At 45.1% G+C, this 23,944-nt stretch overlaps 1 protein-coding gene and 2 non-coding genes across 3 annotated transcripts in view; 2 read left to right on the top strand and 1 right to left on the bottom strand.

Moving 5' to 3' along the window:
- LOC126260569 (glutamate receptor 1-like) overlaps positions 1–23,944 on the top strand; it is a 1,252,588-nt gene that overhangs the window by 894,057 nt on the left and 334,587 nt on the right. Inside the window, exon 6 of the mRNA XM_049957904.1 lies at positions 20,190–20,310. Within this exon, the coding sequence (XP_049813861.1) occupies positions 20,190–20,310 (121 nt within the window). The remainder of the gene's footprint in view (positions 1–20,189; positions 20,311–23,944) is intronic.
- On the bottom strand, positions 3,718–3,792 carry Trnal-caa (transfer RNA leucine (anticodon CAA)). The gene has a single exon. It is a non-coding gene; the product is annotated as a tRNA-Leu (tRNA).
- Positions 4,600–4,674, top strand: Trnal-caa (transfer RNA leucine (anticodon CAA)). Its single transcript has one exon. It is a non-coding gene; the product is annotated as a tRNA-Leu (tRNA).

Below are 23,944 nucleotides of genomic sequence, written 5' to 3'. Positions count from 1 at the left end.
GTAACGTGAATGGCAACTGGCCCTAAATGGGGAAAAGGTGAGTGAATGCGAATGAGTAGGAAGATTAAACCTGTAATGTTCGGATGCTATATTGCTAGTGTCCCGCTTGACACAGTCACATCATTTAAATATCTGGATGTGACGTTGCAAAGCTATATGAGATGAAACGAGCATGTGAGAACTGGGGTAGGCAAGGCGAATGGTCGAATCCGGTTTATTGGGACAATTTTAGGAAAGAGTGGTTCACCTGTAAAGGAGGTTGCATATAGAATGATGCTGCGACGTGTTCTTGAGCGCTGCTCAGGTGTTTGGGATTCGTACGAGATCGGCTTGATGGAAGACATCGAAGCAATTTAGAGGCAGGCTGCTAGATTTGATACCGGTAGGTTCGAACAACACGTAAGTGTTACAGAGATGCTTCGGGACATCATATGGGAATACCTGAAGGAGAAGGCGACGTTATTTTCGAGAAACGCTATTGAGAAAATTTAGAAACCTGGCATTTGAAGCTGATATCCAAACGATTCTATTGCCGCCAAGGTACACTGCACGCAACGACCACGGAGATAAGATACGAGAAATTAGGGCACATTCGGAAGTATATAGATAGTCCTTTTTCCCTCGGTCTATTTGTGAGTGGAACAAGAAAGGAAATGACTATTAGTAGTACAGGGTACCCTCCGCCAGGCACTGTACGGTGGCTTACGGGGTACCTATGTAGATGTAGATGTTGATGTAGATGCCTGTTTTCTCCCTTTCTTTTACTTCCAATTCAGTGTTCATAATTTTGTTTCTGGATTTGCCTATTTCATTTATCATTTCAGCACTGATCCCTCTTTGTTTGAGGTCTCCTATTTCTTGAAACCAATAGGGTATTTTGATTGAACTATTTACTACACCAAACATTGTGTTTGTGAGTCGGTTGTTGTTCATTCTATGTATATGACCGTAGAATGTTAGTCGGTGTTTTCTTATCACGTCTGTGAGCTTGTCTGTGCGTCCATATAATTATTTGTTTGGTCTTATCACCCATATATCATCTCTGTGTACTCTTCCCAAACTTTTTGACTGCGGATTTTACGTTCTATTTTTTCTACCTCTGTGATGCCCGACGCTCCAGTTGTGGTCGTTTCTGATGCGTGGAGTGCTTTTGGTAGTACTACTGTATTCTAGTGCCTAAGTTTGACCTGTCTTGAAATATTTCTTTTATTGTAGTGCGTCAATGTCATTTTTTACGCTTTCTGAAGGTTTTTTGCTCTTTCTATGTTCAATGCTTTGTTTGATCCTCCTGTTTGTACAAATTCCCCAAAATATTTGAATTTTTCCATTCAGTTAACCTTTCCGTACATTGTGTGCACATGGCTTGGTTGTTGTTCTTTATTACCATGTACTGCGTTTTCTCACATGATATTTGTGACCTGTTTCGGCAGAGTATTTCAGTGATACTTGTGCTACTTGTATATTGTTGCTGAATATTGCCAGGTCATGTGCAAATGCCAAGCAGTTCATGATATTTTTGTTCGCATGTGTTCTTCCTAACTGAATTCCTTTTACTTTTTCTACCCATTTTTGATAATTTTATCCAAGACGATGTTGAATAAAAGCTGTGAGAGACCATCTACTTGTCTGACCACTGTATCTATCTCCAATTGCTCTGAGATTTCATCCATAAATTTTATTTTCTATGGAGTGTCTGTAAGTGTATGTTGTACGAATTTTCCAGTTTTTCTATCGATTCCATATCCTTCTAGTGTGTGAAGAGAGTCTGCCTCCCTGTGGAGTCATAGGCATTGTTAAAGTCAGGAGCGTTCGCAGGTTCAATCTAGGACGTACCCTTTCTGAAGCCTGCTTAGTATTTTCCTATCTTTGGATCAGCTTGTGGCTCTAGTCTGCTGAGTAATGCCTTGGAGAGAATTTTGTAGGTGGCCAGTAATAATGACATTCCTCTGTACTTATTAAAGTCTGTCTTGTCGCCCTTTTTTCGAAGCGAGTGAATTGACGCACATATCCATTACTGTGGAAATTTCTCTGTATTCCATATTTCTGTGAGAATTTTATGAATTTTTTTAATGATGGTTTGGTCTTAGAATTTCCAGATCTCGGAGGCATTACCATCTTCTACTAGAGCTCTCTCGTTTTTAGTTGCTTTATAACCTCCTCTACCTCTGGTATGGTATTATAGGCTGTTTTGAGTCTGGGTATGGTACTGTTATCGTGAAGTGTAATTTTACTTCACGTTTCTCGAAATTGAGGACAGTATAAAAATAGTTTTTAAGAATTCTGCAGTTTTCTTTAGCATTTCTTTCCAGATACCCGTCTGTTCTTTTGTAACAAACATTTGGAGACTGATGACCATTTATATTTTCCCTAAACACTGTGTAGAAATATCTCGTGCTGTTTCTCTTAAAGTTGTCCTCGATTTGATTTAGTATGTTTTTGTCGTATGTCCTTTTCACTTTTTTACTATCTTTCGAGAATTGTTTCTGACTTTGTGTAAATGCTGCCATTTCTATTTTGATCTGTTTTTTCTACACTTCTTCCAGGCTTGGAGACTACGTTCAAAGGCCTGATAACAATTTCTGTTCAACCATCTATGTCTTCGTTTCCTAGGAGGTTAATCACAATGCAGTGCATTCTGAATTGTCTTCACTAGGTCTGTCCCATTGTCTGCTGAACTTTGACTAATTTATTCAATAATTTTGTCTTTGTTTATCTTCAGATATTCTGGTTTGGTCTTATAATTTTTATCTCTATTGTCTTTCTGTTGCTTGGGATTGGCCTAATATTTACTTGTAGGAAGTGATGGTCGTACTCGAAAAACGCTTTGCGTGTTCTCACATCAGCTTTTCATTTGTATTTGTGTTTATTATGGCCACGTGATCTATTTATAATTCTCCCATACGTTTTTGGGAGTTATCCACGATGTGAGTTTTCGTCCTGGCTTTTGAAATTTCGTTGACATAATTTACAAGTTAAAATGTTGACAGTAAAGTATGAGATATTCCCCATTCTTGAGGGGGCATTTGTATGCTGTGTTTGGGTCTGTGACTTGCTTATGCATCTTCTCTTTGCCTAGCTGCACATTGAATGTTCCTAATAGAGCTTTAACTAGTCTTCCTGGCATTTTATTTGTTATTTTTTCCATGTCATTCCAAAAGTTTTCGACTTCATGTGACATCTTTGTGTTGTGATTGTTTGTGTTTCATGTGCATTGCCAATTGTGTATCTCTTGTTTCCTGATTTGAAAGTTATTGTAGAGATTCTTTATGACATTGAACTGAAATATAGGATGTTGTTCGTAACTGATCTGTGTACCGCAAATCCTGTGCCGAACATTGTCGCTGTTTCCAGAATGAGATTTTCACTCTGCAGCGGAGTGTGCGCTGATATGAAACTTCCTGGCAGATTAAAACTGAGTGCCCGACCGAGACTCGAACTCGGGACCTTTGCCTTTCGCGGGCAAGTGCTCTACCAACTGAGCTACCGAAGCACGACTCACGCCCGGTACTCACAGCTTTACTTCTGACAGTACCTCGTCTCCTACCTTCCAAACTTTACAGAAGCTCTCCTGCGAACCTTGCAGAACTAGCACTCCTGAAAGAAAGGATATTGTGGAGACATGGCTTAGCCACAACCTGGGGGATGTCTCCAGAATGAGCTTTTCACTCTGCAGCGGAGTGTGCGCTGATAAGAAACTTCCTGGCAGATTAAAACTGTGTGCCCGACCGAGACTCGAACTCGGGACCTTTGCCTTTTGCGGGCAAGTGCTCTACCAACTGAGCTACCGAAGCACGACTCACGCCCGGTACTCACAGCTTTACTTCTGACAGTACCTCGTCTCCTACCTTCCAAACCTTACAGAAGTTCTCCTGCGAAACTTGCAGAACTAGCACTCCTCAAAGAAAGGATATTGCGGAGACATGGCTTAGCCACAGCCTGGGGGATGTTTCCAGAATGAGATTTTCACTCTGCAGCGGAGTGTACGCTGATATGAAACTTCCTGGCCGATTAAAACTGTGTGCCTGACCGAGACTCGAATTCGGGACCTTTGCCGATCGCGGGCAAGTGCTCTACCAACTGAGCTACCGAAGCACGACTCACGCCCGGTACTCACAGCTTTACTTCTGCCAGTACCTCGTCTCCTACCTTCCAAACTTTACAGAAGCTCTCCTGCGAACCTTGCAGAACTAGCACTCCTGAATGGAAGGATATTGCGGAGACATGGCTTAGCCACAGCCTGGGGGATGTTTCCAGAATGAGATTTTCACTCTGCAGCGGAGTGTGCGCTGATATGAAACTTCCTGGCAGATTAAAACTGTGCGCCCGACCGAGACTCGAGCTCGGGACATTTGCCTTTCGCGGGCAAGTGCTCTACCAAAAGAGCCACCGAAGCACGACTCACGCCCGGTACACACAGCTGCATAGTGATAATCTCAATCTGGATACAACCCCCAGGCTGTGGCTAAGCCATGTCTCCGCAATATCCTGTCTTTCAGGAGTGCTAGTTCTGCAAGGTTCGCAGGAGAGCTTCTGTAAAGTTTGGAAGGTAGGAGACAAGGTACTGGCAGAAGTAAAGCTGTGAGTACCGTACGTGAGTCGTGCTTCGGTAGCTCAGTTGGTAGAGCACTTGTCCGCAAAAGGCAAAGGTCCCGAGTTCGAGTCTCGGTCGGGCACACAGTTTTAATCTGCCCGGAATTTTCATATCAGCGCACACTCCGCTGCAGAGTGAAAATCTCATTCTGGAAACATCCCCCACGCTGTGGCTTAGCCATGTCTCCGCAATATCCTTTCATTCAGGAGTGCTAGTTCTGCAAGGTTCGCAGGAGAACTTCTGTAAAGTTCGGAAGGTAGGGGACGAGGTACTGGCAGAAGTAAAGCTGTGAGTACTGGGCGTGAGTCGTGCTTCGGTAGCTCAGTTGGCCAAGAGGCAAAACACATCTCAATAGTGATTATTAAATCTTCGCCCGTATCATGATGCAAAGGTTTAATTCAGTTATTCATACAGTGACAGGAGCTTACCAGACAAGTGTGGGAAAGGATAGAACGATATTTCAGACCTTATGCGACTACAGAGACATTATAGCGATATCGGAAGCCTGCAATATTCGCTGTGCCCTGATGTCGCTTGACTTTGAAAAAACTTTTGATAAAGTTAATCATTCGTACCTGTTCCGGTGTATGACATCAATGCACTTCCCACAGAAAATTATAGCCTCCGTGAAAAATATACTGAGGAATAGCACGTCAAGAATCAGTGTCAACGGACAACTCAGTCACCCGATCAATATTCACAGTTCGGTAAGACAAGGTTGCCCCATGTCCATGACGCTTTTCGCGATTGCGCTTGAACCTCTCTTAGTATCCCTGTCTCGGCAACTCCGTGGACTACACATACACGGACAGAAGATCATATGTCAAGCCTACGCGGACGATGTAGGGGTACTTGTGATTCACGAAAGCGAGGTGGCTACAGTACTTGAAGTTGTGGCGACCTACGAACTGGCGTCAGGAGCTAAACTCAACCGCAATAAATCTGGTATTATGAATCTTGGTAGGGGCATAGAGATCAGAACCGCTGGACGTATCAACACTGTGGAAAAACTGAAATGCCTTGGACTAGAATATACGAATAATATCCGCCGCACAGCCGCTCTCATTTACAGAAAATTACTTGCCACATTACGAGCAAGCATAAAACAACACAGCTTGCGTAATTTAAATGCAATACAAAAAGTGCAACTAGCCAATACCTATATAACCTCCAAAGTAAACTATGTTGCTCAAGTGCTTCCTCTGCCACGCACCATAGCACACCAAATGCAAGCAGCGCTTGGTTATTTTGTCAGCAGAGGTCAGATATTTAAGGTTTCCTATGATACCTTGACGCTATCGACACGCGATGGAGGGCTACATCTGACAGACATCTACCTTAAAGCGCAAGCGCTATACGTTAGCAAAACTTATAAACAGTGGCAACGATCACCGCGGACCTTAGTGGCTCATCTCTTACGTGAAATCACCCCAGTCACCAGAGATCCAACGATCGATGTGCATCACATCTCCCACGAGCTGTACCACTATAAACACTTTTCTTGTGGAATACAGCTATGTGCGCCATAGAATACCGGAGAAGGACATATATCAGGTTAAGGAGGTTTACAACACCTTGCTGGGAGGAAAATTGCGCAATCGAATAGAAAACAAGTTTCGACATTATAACTGGAAAAACGTATGGGAAAACATATCTGACCCCCATCTACCATCCAATGTGCGATCGACGTGGTTAAAAAAAAAATGGCTCTGAGCACTATGGGACTCAACTGCTGAGGTCATTAGTCCCCTAGAACTTAGAACCAGTTAAACCTAACTAACCTAAGGACATCACAAACATCCATGCCCGAGGCAGGATTCGAACCTGCGACCGTAGCGGTCTTGCGATTCCAGACTGCAGATCGACGTGGTACCTCGCAGTCAATATAAAAATCCCCACCAACTCTAAACTGCACGCGATACGTCTGGCACACACACCAAACTGTCCCAGCTGCGATGTCGTCGACACCGAAGAACATCTTTTTCGTCTGTGACGATGTGAAAGACGTGTGGAATCTTTTCAGGCAAAAACTAGCACGTGTGCTCCGCACGTCACCTAACACCATTACACCGACACACGTCCTTCTGCCAGATGACGTGCCATATCCTAACACTAAAAGAAGGTCAGCCAACTGGCTCAAAGGACTGACGGTCCATTACATCTCAACGGCTATGACGAAGAGTGCAGAAGACTATTGGATGTACCTGATGACAGAACTTTCAAAAGCTCGACCGACAAAAGAAATACAAAGAAAGTTACGCAAATTTCTTGAACCGAACTTTGTCCTACCGACAGAGCTGAAGAACGATTAAACGATATTTTTTTTATGAAATTCTCTATTAAGTTTCTCATTCCTTTTGCGCCAACAAGGTGGCTATTTCGTTTACCCTTTGCCCTCGTGTAGCAGCACTAATAGGTTGCTGACGCAACCCTGAGACGCCAGCGGGCTGAAGTACGCCTGGCTCTCCTATAAAAATCGCTCCCGCACAATGATGGAAGAATGTAGCGGACCTATTTTCTTTCCACAACTCCAAAAGAAGGGATTTTGTTCACTTATACACATTTACTTCGTTGGTCAACTATCTCTTATGGAACAAACATAGCACAGAAGCTAGCCGAAGAAGGCACAAATGGCGAGCGGAAGGACGGGCTGTAGGGGAGGAAGGAGGCCCAAAAACTAAAACAAAAAATAAATAAATAAATAAATAAAAAATAAAAAAAAGTTGGTAGAGCACTTGCCCGCGAAAGGCAAAGGTCCCGAGTTCGAGTCTCGGTCGGGCACACAGTTTTAATCTGCCAGGAAGTTTCATATCAGCGCACACTCCCCTGCAGAATGAAAATCTCATTCTCGAAACATCCCCCAGGCTGTGGCTATGCCATGTCTCCGCAATATCCTTTCTTTCAGGAGTGCTAGTTCTGCAAGTTTCGCAGGAAAGCTTCTGTAAAGTTTGGAAGGTAGGAGACGAGGTACTGGCAGAAGTAAAGCTGTGAGTACCGGGCGTGAGTCGTGCTTCGGTAGCTCAGTTGATACGAGTTGGCCTTTGGCTGTGCTGCGGTGAGGACGCGCTGTTTGTGTTCCTGCCGCGGAGCGAGCGCTTGTGTTGTTTACATCGTACTCGGCCGTTTCGCGCGTGCCGTACTCAGCATATAGATCACCATGGCGCACCAATACAGAAAATCGACGCTCAAATTTACGTTCCGCAACGAATTTGCACGGCCCAAAGCACTGGAAGTCGAACGATTTCTACGAGAAGAAGTTAAAATCCCGGCGACCGACATTCTCGGCATTCACTTGTCCATTGTGAGTAGTATCGTATATGTCAAGATCATCAACTACGCAACATGTGAACGGATCCTTCGGGACACGAAACAGGGCCTCCGTTTCTGCCATGCTGATGGCAATGTGGGGACTGTACACGTCGATTATTCTGGCATGGGACTTCGCACGATCAGAATTTTCGAACTTCCTTTCGAATTACCGGCGGAGGACGTCGTGACAGCGCTGCGCCCCTACGGCACGGTCCATGATCATATTGCGGAAAAATGGACGCAATTCCAGACATATCCTGTGCTGAATGGAGTCCGCCAGGTCCGAATAGAACTTAAAAGACATGTACCTTCATATCTGACTATCGGTGGCTGCCGTGCCATCGTCATCTACGATGGGCAACCAAAGACCTGCTCTGGTTGTGGGAAGGAGGGACACCTTAGATCAGAATGTCTCCAACGTCGAATCACGCAACTGCCGCCGGCTGACGCAGACCCGCCATCGCAGCCGACGCTGCTTCCCGTGACTTATGCAGCAGCCCTCACGACAGCTACCACTTCACCACGACAGCCGACATCCACTGTTGGGTCGCGGCTCCATCCTCCAATACAGGGCCAGGACGACACACCCGTTCCACAAGCTACGGATTCAATTCCGATGTCGCCGCCCCCGTCGACGGATAACAACATACATGACGATAGCATGGCCGTAGACTCGCTTATTGTGCCTACAGCTGCCTTTGTGCCGGACCGTCGGGAATCTTTGCCGTCGTCTGACACAGAAGGACACTCCAGGAAGCAACGCTCCCCGAAGCGACGGAAGCGGAGGCGTAGAGCAACTTCCGAACGGGATGCGACGCAGCCTCCAGAGGACGAAGACTCCACCTTCAATGACGACGCTACCACAGAGGCAACCGCCATTTGCCGCAGTGTGGCACCACCGAACGGAACTGAGGACAAACCACATATACCTACAGTGGCAATATCGGATGCCGATATGCAGGACAGATGCTGCCCACCACCTTCTGGAGTGCAAGCACCCATGCCGAGTCCTGAGGACGCTAGGGAAGCAGATCTTGCATTGAGTTCCCCGACGTGGGCGGATGACCACGACGACGACGGAACCATGCACGTTACGCCAACAGGGCCCACGCCATTGGCGCCGGCTCTCTAGAAAGGACGGCAGGTGAGGTTTGTGGGGATGCGGAGGTGTCAATAGAGTCAGAAGCGCCATAGGCAATTCCAGTCAGAATGGATAACTTAACACCTGCGGTTCGGCAACAAGCATATCGTATCGCCACGCTTAACCTCAACACGATACGAACGGCAGTGAAGATCCAGTTGCTGCGTGAGATGCTTCGTTCTTCGGATGTTGACATTGCCCTGTTGCAAGAAGTGTATATAGCGGCCCTCCCCGTTTTCTACGGTTACGTGACCCATATGTCACCGGCGGACCGGAATGGCAGCGGTACGGCAATACTGGTGGGCGACGGAATTGCCATCGAAGAAGTGACTTACCTTCCGTCAGGAGGGGGGCTGGCGATCACGGCACTGGGCACACGCATCATTAACATCTACGCTCCATCAGGAACTGACCAACGCCGCGAACGATCGCTGGATATCGCCCCCCTCTTTATCAGCCGCTACGATCAATATATCTTCGGCGGCGACTTTAACTGTGTGCTCCACCCCAAAGACGAAGTCCCACACTTCTCGACTTGTCAAGAACTTCGGCTCCTGTTTCGTGATCTGCTTCTCACTGACACGTGGGAGACAGTGCACGGTGACCGTCCCGGGCCGACATACCTTACTAGTCACTCGGCCAGTCGCCTAGACCGCATTTATGTCTCACGAGCTCTAGCGCCGGGAGTATTGGACGCCGAACGTTGGCCGCTTGCCTTCTCCGATCATAGCGCTTTCATATGCACACTCACTCTACAACATCAGCGAATATGGCGCAGCCGAGGACCCTGGAAGCTGAATGTGGCACATCTTCAAGACCCGGAATGCCGTCGAATTATCGCCAACACATGGCTGGATTGCGAACGTCGTCTTCCCCGATATCCTTCGACTCTAGCATGGTGGGTGAACTGTGCAAAACCAGCGTTTCGGCGTGTGCTAACTCAATTCGGTAAAGATATCGCAGCTTGGCATCGTCACACATTGGACTTTTATTACACGATGCTTCGCGAACCCGACGGCCAACCACCATCTCCACACCGACAAATGGAAAGCCGCCGAATTAAAGGTCAAATATTGTCTCTTACGAGGAAACGTTTGGAGGGGGTCGTCGTGCGATCGCGACGTCACGACCGAGCGGAAGGAGAAAACCCGTCTATGCATCACATCGTGCTCGACAGCCGCCGACGCCGACAGCAGCTGATCACGGACCTCGTATTGCCAGGTGGTACGGTCGTACTGACTCAGGCCGCGGTTACAGAAGCCTTTGCAGATCACTATCGCCAGTTTTACGACGAGGTGAATACAGAGGAAGAGGAAGCGGACGATCACGACATACTGCAGCACGTGTCGCACACCCTCGACAATGCAGCAGCGGCGACGCTGTTAGGTGGAATCACACGGGACGCCATCGAGGACGCGCTTAACAAGGGAGCACTCAACAAATCTCCCGGGCCAGACCGACTGCCGCTCGAGTTTTATCGGACTTTCCGCGATCTAATAATGCCCCGATGGATCAGCATGTACCAAGAACTGATGACCCCCGGTTCCCACGTGCCACCTGCATTCGTGGAAGGTCTCCTTATACCGATACACAAGCCTTCCAGAGGTCGGACGGTCGAGGACTACAGGCCCATTACAATGCTCAACTCGGACTATAAAATCTTCGCCCGACTACTCGCCAGCCGCATAAAGCAGGTTCTGCCCCTACTCCTCTCAATGGAGCAAACGACACAGGGCGGAGTGACCAACATGCAAACGGCAACCAGCGAATGCAGGGATTTAATAGCCATCGCCACATGCTGTCACCTTCGAGCTGCTCTGATCTCCATTGATTTCGACCACGCCTTTGACAGAGTTCACCACAAGTTCCTTCGTTATGGCCCGCATAGGCTTCCCGCCTGACTTTCTCGACATCTTTCAGCGCCTTTTCCGTGGAGCTGCATCCCGTGTACTGGCGAATGGACGGATTGCGGGTCCCTTTCCGATCCGACGGTCAGTTCGCCAAGGATGCCCACTCTCCATGATCCTTTACGCGATCGCACTCGAACCACTTGTCGGAGGGTTGAAAAACAGGCTCTCGGGAATGTCATTGAGGGATCACACCTTTCACTGCAGGATATATGCTGATGACCTTCTATTACTTGTCCGATCTGGTGACGAAGTACGATCGGTGATACAATGGATCAATCCCTATGGATTGGCAGCGGGCAGCCTCATGAATGTGGCCAAGTCGGCAGCGATGCCGATTGGGAGAGGTCTACAGGAGGACGCTTTAGCCCCACTCCCACTAGTTAACAAGATCCGGTTCTTAGGCATAACTTTTACACAGGATGTGCGCCGCACGGCTGCGATGAACTATGCACGATTACTACAGGCCATACGCACAGAAGTTCGCCGGAACTTACTTCGACGGATGGACCTCCTACAGCGTGTGGAATACCTCAACCTTCACGTGGCGACTAAGATGATCCACATGGCCCAGGTCCTACCGATATCGACAGCGATGATACACAGATTGCAAGCAGCGTTTGGATATTACCTTATCGCCGGACACCTATTCAAAGTCCGCTACGAAACACTCACCCTCCCTCCGCGTGATGGTGGACTGGGACTTATAAATGTACGAGCAAGAGCTACAGCGTTATACTTGTGCACAATGATGAAATTGTGGACCCACAAAGACGCTTCCCTTACGGGACGTCTGTTAGAGGAATTGCTGCCGGCGTCTCTTCTGCCACCTGTCACGGTTGCGCACATTACACCTTCACTCTCGCACCTCTCGGCATTTATTCTTGAATATAGTTACGTGCACCCAGACCTTCCCAACACTCGCACTCCCAAGGCGAGAGACGTTTACAGACTGCTGCTAAGGTCCATACCTCGGAATGTGATTGAGAGGAAGAGCCCTACGACCCTATGGCCGGCAGTGTGGAGAGCGGTCCAGATGCCGTTCCTCCCCACGCGGGTACGAGCCGCGTGGTACCAGGTGGTGAACGGGAAGGTTGTAACACGACAACGGCTGCACGCTATTGGGATGACGGATTCCCCCCTTTGCCCACATTGCCACCTCGTGGATACTGACGAATACCGTTTAACATGTGGATCGGCGTTAGAGGTATGGCTGCTAGTGCAGAAGACCCCAGCCTGCTACCTACGTATCGCGCCTCGCACAATTGAGCCACGGCTCCTCCTTTGTCCAGAGGATACTTATTTCCCACCTGTGAAGACTCACGCTCTCACATGGTTTAAAGGCATGTCCATATACTATCTCTTTCGCGATGATGAGAAGATGGTGCTTGATTACTGGCAATTTCTCCAGGACAGTCATAGCACACTTCAGTGTACACCCCGATACCGACAGCTATTTGCAAACTATTTGCGCAGTGTCTTCGACAACCCCCCTCACAGTTGGGGAGTACCGGGCAGAGGATGACCGCCGACATGGGGCTCCACACGCCGCGAAATGTTCTAACAATTTGGAACATGGAATCTATACGCCGAGGGGCCTAGGAATGGCGTGCGGGATTTGGTTACATGTTTCTTTCGTTATTATCTATCATCACACTATTAGTTTCAAATTCTTTTTCATAGTTTAGAAGGAACTACTGTTCTGTTGTTGCTACGGCTGTAATTTTCTAATTTTGTTTGTTGTAACTGAAAGACGCCTTTTGTCCATCTATATATATATAAAAAAGGTTTGCAGCGAAAATAAAAAAAAGTGGTAAAAAAATAAAAAATAAAAAAAACAAAAAAAGCAAAACAAAATAGAAAAAAAAGTTGGTAGAGCACTTGCCCGCGAGAGGCAAATGTCCCGAGTTCGAGTCTCGGTCGGGCACACAGTTTTAATCTGCCAGGAAGTTTCATATCAGCGCACACTCCGCTGCAGAGTGAAAATCTCATTCTGGAAACATCCCCCAGGCTGTGGCTAAGCCATGTCTCCGCAATATCCTTCCATTTAGGAGTGCTAGTTCTGCAAGGTTCGCAGGAGAGCTTCTGTAAAGTTTGGAAGGTAGGAGACGAGGTACTGGCAGAAGTAAAGCTGTGAGTACCGGGCGTGAGTCGTGCTTCGGTAGCTCAGTTGGTAGAGCACTTGCCCGCGATCGGCAAAGGTCCCGAATTCGAGTCTCGGTCAGGCACACAGTTTTAATCTGCCAGGAAGTTTCATATCAGCGCACACTCCGCTGCAGAGTGAAAATCTCATTCTGGAAACATCCCCCAGGCTGTGGCTAATCCATGTCTCCGCAATATCCTTTCTTTGAGGAGTGCTAGTTCTGCAAGGTTCGCAGGAGATCTTCTGTAAAGTTTGGAAGGTAGGAGACGAGGTACTGGCAGAAGTAAAGTTGTTAGTACGGGGCGTGAGTCGTGCTTCAGTAGCTCAGTTGGTAGAGCACTTGCCCGCGAAAGCAAAGGTCCTGAGTTCGTCTCGGTGGGGCACACAGTTTTAATCTGCCAGGAAGTTTCATTGTCACTGTTCCTCTACTGACAGTAGGTTTTCAGACAGTATTCGCCTTTCTTGAGATCTGATAGAAGCATTTTTCCGACAGTCCCCTTCTTTTCCTACTACCATAGGGCATGTCACTCATATGTAGGGAACACTATAGTTCAAAAAAATTTTGGTAGTTTTCTTATGCGAAACTGAAATAAAGCAAAACTAATTTTACGCATCAGACGGGATTTTATGAGCACAAACATTTGCCTGAAAATTTCAGCCATTTGCTTGCAGAGCCGCTTTCGTAACCGCTACTCGGGTTTGGGTCCCAAAAAATCGCGTTTTCGGGTGTTTCCCGCTAACCGATAAATATTTTTCAAAAGGGGGCATGAAATTAGTTGATAAATGCCTAGCGAATATACTATTAAAATTTTTGCAATTTTCTGTGGTTATTTAATATTTAGATTTCGCCCCAGACCAGATTTTACGAGTACATTTTAAATGTAAAACTAGGTTAATTTCGATCCTCTGTATCTCAGAAGCGGATAAAGATATCAAGAATATTTTAAGGTCCTTCGAGTCCGGTATCTTTCGAAAATATCATAAAAATTTCATCAGCTTTCTGTAAATAGCCGTCTTGAAATCCGCGGCTCGGTTTTGGTAGTCAAAATCTATGTTTTAGGGTGTTTCTCGATGACCTATAAATATTTTGAAAACAAGAAGATGACAGTTGTAGGTAAATGCATAGAGAATATACCGTTAAAATTTGAACAATTTTCTGCAGTTGGTTATTCAGATATCCACTGTCTGGTACTGCGCGCCGCGGAATTTGAATCCGCTCCAGACGTCATGGACGTCTCTGCACCATCGCGCCGTAAGCTGTGGCTTAGCGCGCCTCCTGGCCCGCATTTAGTTTGAGGGCGCTACAGTGGAACACGTGGTTCCAGCGGCCAATAGCGGCGCCCCCGATAAAGTACTTAAGCACCTGCCTCTCGCTGAGCCAGCACCCCCTCACCCCCTGGTTGCTCCTCTCCTCTCCCATCCCCGCCCCCTGCCACGTCTTCACTGTTGTGTCCCCCCTACCCTCGATCTCTACACCCTTCATCTTCTTTCCCAAGGTAGCTTCCATCAACTCCCCCTCCCGGATGATGCCCTCTCTCCCTCCATTTATCCCTCCTATCAACTCTGATCCTCACTCCCCCTCCTTTCCTCTGTCCTTTTCCCGGGCTCCATCTCCCCCCCTTCCATCATCTTTCTTCCACACCTGCCCTCTCTTTGCCCCCTTCTCCCCCCGAGTCCTTTTACATTTCCCTCCTCTGCCTCCTCTCAATCCCTCTCGCGTCTGCCCTTCTCCCCCTTTATTAGTCCTCTCCCTCCTTGGTCCCCCCCCTTTTTCGTTTTGTTCCTTCCTCCCTCCTTGTTCTTCCCCCTCCCCCAGATCCCCCCCCCCCCATCTGCCTTTGGCTCGGGAGTGTCATCTTTGTGCCGCCACTTTCGTGCAGTGTTCTACAGTGAGTGTTCTACAGTGCGTGTCTTACAGTGGTGTTTCCGTGTTGTGTTTTTTGGGAAGTGTTGCGAACGGCCATCATACTGTCGCTGGGTGTGCCTTTTATCTCTTGCGAACAGAAACCAGACTTTCGCCGTGTTTTTTTAATTGTTTGTGTTCTATGTTACTTGCTTGATTCCTGTGTCTTTTATTAACGTTGCCAACCCCTTTTGCTATCTGTTTTAACTTTCCGCATTTTTCCGTCATTTTACACTTGACATTACCGTTTTATCGCCTGTTTTTCTTGTTTCTTTTCTTCTTCCATTCTTTAAAATAAAAGTCTGTAGGCTGTAGAGCAGCGTACTAAGCTGCTGCCAGCCCGCCCCCTTCGGGGGGAATTGAAAATCAATACAGGAAAAAAAAAAAAAAAAAAGCTGAGCCAGCTATCTCCGGCGGTACCTCGCAATGAGTACCGCCCTTGGATAGTGGTGTTCGCCTCTGATCGAAGTGTTAGGGTTTTTGCAGGACCAGCCAGCCAGCCAGCCAGCCAGTCTAATTTCGTGTACGTCTGTAGACACATCGCCTCGCGTTAGACAGCTTACTTGCTTTCTTGTTCTGTGTACGAGTGGACGTGTTTTGTTAGGTTTCCTTGGGACTCTGTTGTTCGATCTTGCTGTTCGTTCTGTCCTTCGTCGATCGTGTCTGTCCTCTCCCGTTGTGTTGTTGTTCGCGGGCCTCTCCACGGGTCCCGCCGCACTTTACGTCATTTCAACATCGCGGCCGTCCCGGTCGCAGTTACAACACACTGCTAACAGTGAAAGCCGGCCGGTGTGGCCGAGCGGTTCTAGGCGCTTCAGTCTGTAAGCGCCTGACCGTTACGGTCGCAAGTTCGAATCCTGCCTCGGGCATGGATGTGTGTGATGTCCTTAGGTTAGTTAGGTTTAAGTAGTTCTAAGTTCTAGGGGACTGATGACAGCTGTTAAGTCCCATAATGCTCAGAGCCATTTGAACAATTTTTTTTTTGACAGGAGCTGCCATATACTGAATGGTGCCTTCATAAGCCCTTAACGTGCACCGTAGAACACATCTAATGAAAAAAGAACTAACTGATTTGTTCTGTTTGTCTAAGCTGGAGGAAGTTTGTAATATTCAATATTTGATCCAGTACTGTAAGATAGTTACAGCAAGAGGATCCTTCTGTTGGGTATACAAATGGTCCCTGGCTTAAGGGCCTCCGGAACGCCCTATACTTGCAATGTTAAAATAACGCTTATAAATTACATCTTTCCTCACAAAGTATTTGAGGTAGGAAGTTGAACTTTTTACAGATTATTTATTGGAATATGGGCTACAACTTAACACAGGGATTTTACAAAATTTTAGTTCAGTTATTAAAGATGATTTTTTTTCAATTGTAATGAAAATTCTCAACTTTTTTTGCAATTTTTTATTTATATATTCAAAAATATACAGTTTTTTTTAAAAAAAAGGCTGTGTTAAATTATGCAGAAGGTACTGTGTAACATTTATTGAAAGTTTGAAACAAATATGTTTGGAAGATCCTTAGAAAACATGTAATTAGTATGAGAAAATAAAAGTTTTGGGAATCGAGCGACAAAGATTGGATTAACTTTTTAGTGCATTCCAGGTCCATAGGATGGATTGTCTTCATCCTCTGCAAACTCCTCCTCCAGCTTCCTCTTGTTCCTCCTCCTGTTTACTCTTGCTTGTATTTCTAGACTCTTTACAGCCCTGTCTGCAGCCCCAAGACGTTCCTTGTCTAAAGCAAGCATCGCTCGTACCATGTTAGAACCTATCTTCATTCCCATATTTCTAAATACCTTTGGCTTTCCAATATTTCTCCTTTTCTTAAAAGCCTTCAGAGGATTTCTAATAACTTTACTTTTACTCATTATTATACTTCAACAAAACAGAGACTCAAGAAACAGAATTAATTACGAATATTTTCGAGATAACGACAGAGTAAATAAACATGAAACAATCGACAATCACACCAGCGATATATATTGAACCATCACAGGTTAGCCACAACACATACTTTATCTCACATCACTAAAATGTACCTGATGAACACGGACGTTAATAATAACACCATTTGACAGCAGTTTAACAGCGCCACAGTGGGTCTCGCCCATGTAGAACACATTTCAAAAAAAATTTAAAAATAGTTGTAGTCTTCGGAATTGAATAAATTATATATCTATTAAAAGGTAATAGTCTGCAGATTCAGAAAACGCAAAAAAGTAAAAATTGAACTTTTCATGATTTTGAGCCTTTCCGGAGCCCCTTAACGGATTGAGCCGTGGTAAAATTTATTGTTATGAAGAGCGCGCCGCAGCGCGTAGGGTAAAGCAATCACCTCCGTTTCTGGCGGTGGCGCCGCTGTGGCAATCGCAGCTTTGGTGTCTCCTTCTGGTGGGAAAGGGGAAAAGTTGCCTGTTCACGTGCATTTAAGTGGCGCTATGAGCTCGCTAGGCGGAGAGAGTCTGGTCAGTTGGTCAGCGGGGTCAGTGTGGGGCAGTCAGTGTCTGTCTGTCGACCGGAGTGCTAGTATGTGTTAGGCTGCGAGCCTGCTCGAGTTGCCCAGGCAATGGGCATTGGCGGTTGGATCGATCGGTTGGTCGGTCGCGCACTGAGACAGAAGATGACTTGTCCGTCTTGAGAGTCGGCGCGTGTGAGGTCGCCACGGAGTCCAGTGGGCCGCGCCGTATGGAAAGGGGTAGTGGCTTCGCAGCCGACACGAGAGAAACAGGAGTCAACCCACGACGTCGGTCTGGCCGGCGCGAGCTGCGACGCCGTGACTTCCTACGTCCGTTGAAGCGGCTGGTAGCAGATGTTTTGGGAGAGCGTTTTGGGGCTGCTGTGCCAGGTCATCGCAGTTTATTAGAAGTGATTGCTAATATGTTGTTTCATTTACTTGTTAAATTCCACTTGTTTTCTTGGTCAGTCTCTCGTCCCCAGCTTGCTCGTCTGTCTCTCTCCGCATTTGTCAGGCAGTTAGTGTCTGCCTGTCGGTCTGCCGTATGTTAATAGCTGCCTCTGTCATGTTTGTCGGATTCGGTGTTAACGAATTTATTGCTTGAAGTGTAACGGCCGATTTCCGGAAATGTTTTGCCTATCATCTTGAGAGGTGGTATGTGTAATGTAGAGTATGTTTGGCCCAACTTGTATATTTTATGTAAGACTGCATTTCGTAGGTTTTTATTTAAATGGTCATTTTAGTATATAAATTCGCCAACCTTCCACCATAATAGTTTTTTTTAATCAAGTTGCAACTACGGTCGCAAGTTGATTTCAATCCCTTCTACGGGGTGCATAGTTTATGTGCTTGTGTGAGTTGTTAAATTTTTAGTTGAAAGTAATCTGCTGTGTTGCAGATTTGAGATTTGCACCAGTGTAGTCCTTCAGAGGTTGTTGTGAGTGGTCGTGACTACGGCCGTGTCAAAAGGGAGCGGCAAGGTTCTCAGCCCGAAAGCTCATATGTCAATATTTGTTCTCTCTGCCTCTGAATAAATTGTAACTTGAAATTTAAAGGGTACTTTCCATTATAATTTTCAATCTGTTTAAAAAATGCGCTTTTAGGAATAAAATTTCCATTTGTTGAAAGAAATTCAATTTGTTTTCATGAGTTACCCACTGGCAACTACTTCCACTCTCACATAGTGAGATTAAATGTGTTAATGCTCTTGATGAATCGCTAGAAAATAAAGTAAGTTCTTAAGAAAAGGTTTTGAAATTAAATTCACGTTTCAGGATTGTCCAAAACACTTCGCCGTAACTTCCTATCACCAACTGAATCCGAGGTATGGTTCAAATGGCTCTGAGCACTATGGGACTTAACTTCTGAGGTCATCAGTCCCCTAGAACTTAGAACTACTGAAACCTAACTAACCTAAGGACATGACACACATCCATGCAGGATTAAAAACTGCGACAGTAGGGGTCGCGCTGTTCCAAACTGAAGCGCCTAGAACCGCTCGGCCACAACAGCTGGCATAGGGAACGGGTTCTCAGATATGTGAGTGGCTCTAAGACGTTTCACGCTACTGTCGCAGGTTCGAATCCTGCCTCTGGCATGGATGTGTGTGATGTCCTTAGGCTAGTTAGGTTTAAGTAGTTCTAAGTTCTAGGCGATTGATGACCTCAGAAGTTAAGTCGCATAGTGCTCAGAGCCATTTGAACCATTTTTAAGACGTTTCAGGAAGTAGAAACGTTTCCGTGTACGGCGAGTGTTCATCAGAGTCAAAGGAATCGTCAGGACGTGCGATAGGACCGTTCTTGTACGTATATAGATAAACGGTCTGATGAATACGGTGTGCAGCCGTTTGCGACCATTGATGGATGACCGTGTAGTTTACGGTCAAGTGTCGCCTTTGAGTGATTGTAAAAGGATACAAGATGACTTCGACAAAATTTCTATTTCTTCCTAAGGATGACAGTTTGCTTTAAATGTTGAAAAATGTAAGTTAATGCGGATAAGCAGAAAAAGCAAACCTGTTATGTTCGAATACAGTATTAGCTGGGTGATGCTTTACTTGGTCACGTCAATTAAGTATATAAGCCGAGCGTTGGAAAGCCACACAAAACTGAGAGAGCACGTAAGGTTGGCTGTAGGGAAGGTGAATGGTTGACCCAGTTTATTGGGAGAATTCTAGGAAATTATAGCTGGTCTATAAAGGAGACTGTTTACAGAACATTCATGTGACAAATGCTTGACTACTGCTCCTCGAGTGTTTGGGAAATATTCTGTGAACTCAAATACGAATGTTTGGAACGAAGAAGATACTCTTTTCGTGAAATACTGTTGAGAAAGTTTAGAGAACTGGTATTTAAAAACGCTACACAACGATCCTATGGCCACTAACGCACATCTCGCTCAGCACCGAGATAACAAGAGACATTCGTGATGGTACAGAAGTCTATAAGTAGTCGTTTTTCCGTCGCTCCGTTCGCCACTGGAACACGGAAGACAATGACTAAAAGTTGTACGAGGTACGCTCCGTCATGCACCCTATGGTGTTTTGCGTTGTATATAGATGTGGTGTGGAAGGGACCAGCCACGTTGCAGTTTCTGGACCGCCACAGGCTCGATTTGTTACCTGTTTCGCTGGCACATGAAGGCCTTGTGCTGAGTCCGCAATCTAGACAGACAAGCACGCGTAGACCAGTTGTTATGGGACAATGTAATAATGAGTGCTTTTCAACTGTCGCAGGTGGAGCAACAAGTACGTGATACTGGACTGCCCGACAGAGATGGCGAAGGAGATCGTGGTGACGCACGTGCGCGACATTACACTCGGCAAGAGGACCTACCACTACCTCCTGAGCGGGCTGGTGAGTATGAAGTGTAAACGACGATATACAGCAAAGTAAACCTACCGTGTTTTGAACTTTGTCCCTCTCGTATCCATTTTAAGAACAGAAGGGAAGGAAACTAGAATTTACCGTTCCATCCATGACAAGGTCATTAGAGACGGAGCAGAACATGGATTTGGAAAGAACGTCGAAAAATCGGCTGTGACCTTTCGAGACGAAAATAATTTTTTAAATAAAAATCAGTGTTTAATATGCGACGTTTTAAAATGGGACTAACAGTATAAAATATCTTCTGGCTGCATACACAATACAAAATTGTTTAGGCTTTCGTGGCCACTTGTTGACAAACTGCCTGTTGGCTTTTGTCTCGGGTTCTTCGGCTGACGTTCGCCAGACGATTCTTCTGACGTTTCGCCAGCACGAGTGGCTGGCATTCACAAAGCTTCACTCTCCACTGCTGGTGGCTTTGACAATGGCAGCCACTGAAGCTTGTGAAACGTCAGAAGAATCTTCGGACGAACGTCGACCGAAGAACCCGAGACAGAAGCCAACAGTCAGTTTGTCCATTCAGAATACTAATCCAAAACAGATAATCCTGAAAATACGAGATTGTGAATTTTCAATAGCTATGAAAATATCTATAAGATTTGAAACGAATAACATGGAGCATATGCAATAGGCAATACTGAGAAAATGAATCACTCGTGCATTAATTATGTATTTCATGCACCCCATGGTTTTAATTTTAAATCTCACAAGTACTCTGATAGCTATTAAAAATTCACAATCACAGATTTTCAGAGCTCTCTCCGTGGAGTTAGGATTTTGTGTTGGCCAGGAGAAATTAGTTTATACCTTATAGTCCGCTTTAAAACGTGGTAAATTAAATATTGATTTCATTTTAAATAATTCTTTTCTTAATCAAACTAATTAATTCAGCTATGGGTTCTTGGTGAAACAGTGTATATTATATTAACTAAACGAAGCACTTTTTTAGTCTTATTTCACAACTTTGTAATTTTATCCAAATTATCAGCAGAAATAACTTTTAGAGAGTAGGTCAAGACTCGATATTGTAAAAAGTTGACGTGTTTATCTTCGTTTCGTTCTCACCTTTGGGATTAGTTACGAACCACAAAATGGGCTTTTAATACAAAACATAGGTCGTACAGTAATAATAAAGATTTTAAAAGAAGGCTAAAAAAGTGCTTAGTTTACTTGATATGATTTTCTGATTTTTAGTCTTGCGTATGTGAAATTTTTCGGTCGATTTGCCGCATGGGATTAGCCGAGCGGCCAGGGGCGCTGCAGTCATGGACTGTGCGGCTGATCCCGACAGCGGTGTGTGTGTGTTTGTCCTTAGGGTAATTTAGGTTAAGTAGTGTGTAAGCTTAGGGACTGATGACCTTAGCAGTTACGTCCCATAAGATTTCACACACATTTGAACATTTTTTTCGGTCGCTTTCTGTTCACTTGATTCAACCAATACATTGCTCTCTCATACGTATCTCTCGCGAAAAGATGGTGAAGGTAAAAATTACACACATTCGAGCTCTCACGGAGTCTTACCTGCTATTGTTCTTCCAGAAACCGTTCGCAACTGAAACAGGAAAAAGGGGTAACAGCAATGGTGACCAAAGTGCCCTCCGCCACAAACCAGACAATAAGCGTGTTAATATCGCATTGTCATCCAATTATGAGGTATATTGAAAGCTTCATGTCTCTATATTATCGAGAAATTAATTTAAAATCAACTGTAAAAGAAAGATTCCAAATAAAAACATGTTAAACAAATTGCTCTCCGTCACACCACCACACTTCAGACAAGAAAGCGTTTTAACATTTCTCTGTGATCATGTTCTGGGTAAGTCGAAAGTTTTAAGTCTCTAGGTCATTTGGAAGTTAGTTGAAAATCAGTTGCAAAATTTGCACCGAACAGGCAGACTAACAAGAAGGCGACATAATTAAAAACGTGCTATAATTCTACCATTTGGTATAAGCTTTCGACAGGATCGCCTATCAAAGATTAAATCCGGTCTCCTCCAAATGCGAATACCCTTCAGTACAGCAGTAGCCTAGTGTACGCTCGTATTTGCATTAAAAATTGTTTACAAGTAGCCACGTCACCAATTCGCACACAAATCCTTTTGACATGCACAAGATACGTTTTCTGATGGAATCTTTAGTTCTTATTCACCAGTTGGCTGTGGTTGGAAGTCAGATCACCGCAGCGTGTGATTCACTGACAGACGCAGAGTCGCATTATCGTGTAGAGTGCCTACATTACAGGCCTGGGGCTAGCATGACAAAAATCTGATAGAAAAAAGGGTTTCTTTTACAATTGGCTAACGACTCGCTAACATCCGTCTAAGTTGACGGTTTCCAGACGGCGGTACGCAAACCACTGGTGATACGCGAGGACATTTCAGGCCATACGCGTAAAAGAAAACGGAACACGCACTAATAGAGGTAAAATTATTCCATTGTGTGAGTTTATTTGTAAAGTAAAATTATAGTGAGAAAACTGATCAATGAAAGTAGCATCTGTGTAGTATTAAAGAAAATGAACTTAGCACAGAATGTTTGTTTCGGACAGTACGCAAAACACACAAAACACAGGAAGGTCAGTTGTACCCCCTCCCTTCCCCATCCCGCCGGCCCATCCCTCATTATTCTTCACTGCCTTGGCCGGGAATGATTCATCTTGTTTTGACATTGACGATACTTTGATTAAAACTTATCATGTCGCTTTGCAACTACTGCCAACTTCTGCAGTGTTGCAATGTGAGGCGCTGCAGTAGTCATTATGCAATGAATGGTTTGTTGTTGTCGCTTTGTTTGATGTTCCGTTAAATGGTATCATAATACGAAGAAAGCTTGTGTCTGGAACCGCTGTTCCAAAGTTGATTTTGACTACTATAACTGTGAAGTGAAGTTTAAATTGATTGTGTGAATTACATGTGACCGATTTTTAATTTAAGCATGAAGCGATTCTTAAACCAGAAAACTCTTTCCTCCGTCAAGGATGCAGTAAAAAAACCTAAGCTACACCTAACCACAAGTATAATTAAACCTACTTACAACTTGGCTTTTCAGTGAAGGTCGGTACAGAAAGCAGTGACAACCCATTTCTCCAACGCTTTGTATGATTAGGAACGCATTCAAATAAAACCAGGAAGCCTTCTTTATTAAAACGTCATCAAAGCTGTAAGCACTCAGTCACTCGGTAAACGAATTGACTTTTTTCTAAGGATACCTGTGTTTCGTAAACAGGAATTCCAATATATGGCAAATTTGTTTACATTTATATTAACCTGATAAAAGTCTCATACTTGGCTGGTTTTAGTATTGCAAAGACACGGAAACCTCACACCGTCGTTTGTTGCTACTTACACGTCTGAAATTGGGTTTTATTAGTTGTTGTACATTGAAAATAAGTACAGAAGCACACTTAGTGTTGAAGAAGACTTGATAATTATGTTGAACTCAATCGAGCGGGACTTTGAAGCTCTGGTTAAAGATAAACATTAACATTCTTCAAAAAGAAGCATGTTGGTGTTCTTTCATTAGAATATAAGCTTCACAACTGAATAATTATTTTGAAGTCTGATTTACCGTCACTGTTCCATTTGATTCTTCTTTTTCTTTGCAC

The sequence above is a fragment of the Schistocerca nitens genome, chromosome 5 (genome assembly GCF_023898315.1).
Source record: "Schistocerca nitens isolate TAMUIC-IGC-003100 chromosome 5, iqSchNite1.1, whole genome shotgun sequence".
NCBI classification, from domain to species: domain Eukaryota; kingdom Metazoa; phylum Arthropoda; class Insecta; order Orthoptera; family Acrididae; genus Schistocerca; species Schistocerca nitens.
The sequence above is the reverse complement of the archived record's forward strand: the minus strand, read 5'-3'. Positions and strand labels throughout refer to the sequence as shown.